This window comes from Amphimedon queenslandica, unplaced genomic scaffold, assembly GCF_000090795.2.
Source record: "Amphimedon queenslandica unplaced genomic scaffold, v1.1 AMPQUscaffold_13383, whole genome shotgun sequence".
In the NCBI taxonomy this organism is placed as follows: Eukaryota; Metazoa; Porifera; class Demospongiae; order Haplosclerida; family Niphatidae; genus Amphimedon; species Amphimedon queenslandica.
The window spans coordinates 49,834-52,342 of NW_003546381.1; the positions used below are offsets into that span (position 1 = coordinate 49,834).

The window sequence follows — 2,509 nt, forward strand, 5'->3', positions numbered from 1 at the left end:
GAAATCATCTGAAAGTATAATTATTATCAATAGACACACTAAATATATTCCACAAACCAAGCTTTCAAATTCAGTACTTTGCCTCACACAATACTGAAAGCTTCCACTTAATGAAATTGCATATGTTAATGCTAAACCAACTAAATTGGCATTAAGAGCTAAGAAAGAATTTACATACCATTATACAGTACTGATTATTACGTACTTGATGATAATGGTATAGAAGCAAAACCAACAGTTGCTATGAATATGGTAGTAATAGTATCAATTCTCATACCAAACCATCTGTACAGTTATAATAAAAAGTAAAAATTCATAATTAATGCATAGCTAACCTTGAAGTGACAATGTAAAGATAAGCTGCTTGAGTGTGCTGATTTTGAAATTCATGAAACTGATTCATTGCTTCATCTTCCATTGAATATGATCTAATTGTTGACAATCCTCTTATTGTGAGAGACAAATGAGAGTACATAGGACTAAGAGCTATAATTAAAAAAGAAAGAGTTAATATCGTGCAGGTAATGTATTGTATCACAAACCTAGTGCCTCCAATCTTTTAATATCTCTTGCAGTTTTTAGATAGTACCACCGGAGAGCCAAAGAAGAAACAAATAATACAACAACAGCTATTAATACATATGGATTAGCAACTGAAGCTGTAATCATTATGGCCAAAAACCGGACAAGAACCTTTAAAATGATCATAACTCTATTTGGCAGTACATAAAATAAGTTAACTAACATCAAGATAGTCAATAGAGGTATAGAGTAATCGATCATCTAGAAAACTTATGTCTTTGGAGAAGCAATTTAACACACGACCTATTCATGGACACATATAGCTATAATGACAAAAATTCTGCTAACCTATTGGGTTTGTATCAAAGAACAGTATGGGAGCTTTCAAAACTTTGGCAAACATATTGTTGTGTACAACCTTAGCTGCATTTAGCAGCAAAATAAAATACAATATGACACGAAGAGCTCCAATTATTATCAGTGACACGACAAAACCCCCTGATATGCCAATTCGTTGATTATCATCAAGAAGACAAGTTGATTGATTAAGATTTTCTAAGTTGCAGTCAGCCCTAAAGAAATCAAAAAAATAATTCATTTGATTAGATATATAGTGTATGTACCAGTCAGCTATCCACCAATCAGCAGAAACTACATTTACCTATTAAATAATATTCTTGCATGATACCATAAGCACCATATATTTTGTGAGGTTAAATTTCAATTTTTTGCATTTTGGAAAAATTTGAAAAATTGAAATCAGCAAAATAGCATGCTGATTATAGTAGGCATGATAACTACATTAAAACTCTGAAATTTTCATTCTCAAAAAATTAATGCAGTCAAATCGTGAAATTTTATACCCACAAAATATATGGCATATATGGTACACACATGACAATTGCACCTCTGTCAATATAAAGATAGCAACTACAATTGGGGTGAAAATGTATCCTCCTCCAGCTATGAAGTAATGTATGTAAGTTTTCATAGACAGACTGCCATGCGCTCTTTCCTCTTCAGATAATGCTGGCTTCTGAACTATACCGCTCTGTTATATCATTTCATTCAAATAAATGTAGTATCACTAATTACATTTTTGTCATGACATACTTTACTGCACGACTGATCTTGTGGTTTGTCAGACAATGATATGGTGTCCGGTTCATTGAATTGTCCTATAGTGACTCAATCTTCCAATTACAATAGCAAAACAATTACTTCCTTGTGTCTTGCTTGATGTGGCTTCATTTGTAGACTGTACATGACATAAAAGTTTACTATCATTGGATTTCCTGATAAAACATGTCGGAGTGTCATACATCACTGCCTTTCCCTAGAAACAACACAAATAAGTAAAATTCAGTACACCTGTACTTCTTTTAAAGCAAGCACAGCATCACACTGCTTAAGATACTGTATCTGGTGAGTCACTAGTATCACACATTTATCAGACAGTAAACCACAAATGCACCTAACAATGAAGCAAATAAAATTGTATTTGATTATGATGATCAATCTCTACTTGTCAAAAAGATGCTTGCTAACAGCAGGATCAACAGCACTTAATGGGTCATCAAGAAGATATACATCAGCTTGACAGTAAACTGCTCTTGCTAGGTTAACTCTAGCTCTTTGCCCTCCACTGAGAGTCACTCCTCTTTCTCCTACTAGTGTTAAGTCACCTTCAGGTAAAAGATCAAGGTCCTATTTGTTTCATAGATTGATGCATAACTATTTACTGCTGAATTACATCAATCATACTTTTGTAAGAGCACAGGCTTCTATGACAGAATTGTATCTTTCCACATTGTATGGTAGACCGAATAATATGTTGTCTCTCACTGTAGCTGAGAATACCCATGCCTCTTGACTAGCATAACCTATAGAGCCATTGACTACAACTGATCCTTGTAAAGCTGGTAATTCCTTCAAAAGACATTGAAGAAGAGTAGACTACAAAAATCAATCAACATAGCTATACTAA

The 2,509-nt window shown here is 33.6% G+C and overlaps 2 protein-coding genes across 4 annotated transcripts in view; both read right to left on the reverse strand.

The window, feature by feature from the left end:
• Positions 1-197: 197 nt before the first annotated feature.
• Positions 198-1,773, reverse strand: LOC109582429 (multidrug resistance-associated protein 4-like). Its single transcript, XM_019997135.1, has 7 exons — positions 1,744-1,773; positions 1,146-1,183; positions 871-1,094; positions 746-825; positions 543-693; positions 336-486; positions 198-285 (listed from the first exon to the last, which is right to left on the reverse strand). The coding sequence occupies exons 1-7, from the start codon at positions 1,771-1,773 to the stop codon at positions 198-200; spliced, it is 762 nt and encodes a 253-aa protein (XP_019852694.1).
• A 99-nt stretch (positions 1,774-1,872) lies between these two features.
• The window catches only part of LOC100636328 (multidrug resistance-associated protein 4-like), a 13,093-nt gene continuing 12,456 nt past the window's right edge, over positions 1,873-2,509 (reverse strand). For all 3 annotated transcript variants that reach the window (XM_019997149.1, XM_019997147.1, XM_019997148.1), the window contains 2 exons: positions 2,048-2,207; positions 1,873-1,996 (listed from right to left, as the gene is read on the reverse strand). In XM_019997149.1, the coding sequence (XP_019852708.1) occupies positions 1,885-1,996; positions 2,048-2,207 (272 nt within the window). In that variant the 3' untranslated portion in view covers positions 1,873-1,884. The remainder of the gene's footprint in view (positions 1,997-2,047; positions 2,208-2,509) is intronic.

Coding starts and splice junctions, on each gene's coding strand:
- LOC109582429 (XM_019997135.1), bottom strand. CDS start 1,773: ATGAAGCCACATCAAGCAAGACACAAGGAA. Junction 1,184..1,743: donor ATCAAGCAAGACACAAGGAA/GTAATTGTTTTG, acceptor ATTATTTAATAG/GTAAATGTAGTTTCTGCTGA. Junction 286..335: donor CTTTACATTGTCACTTCAAG/GTTAGCTATGCA, acceptor ATAACTGTACAG/ATGGTTTGGTATGAGAATTG.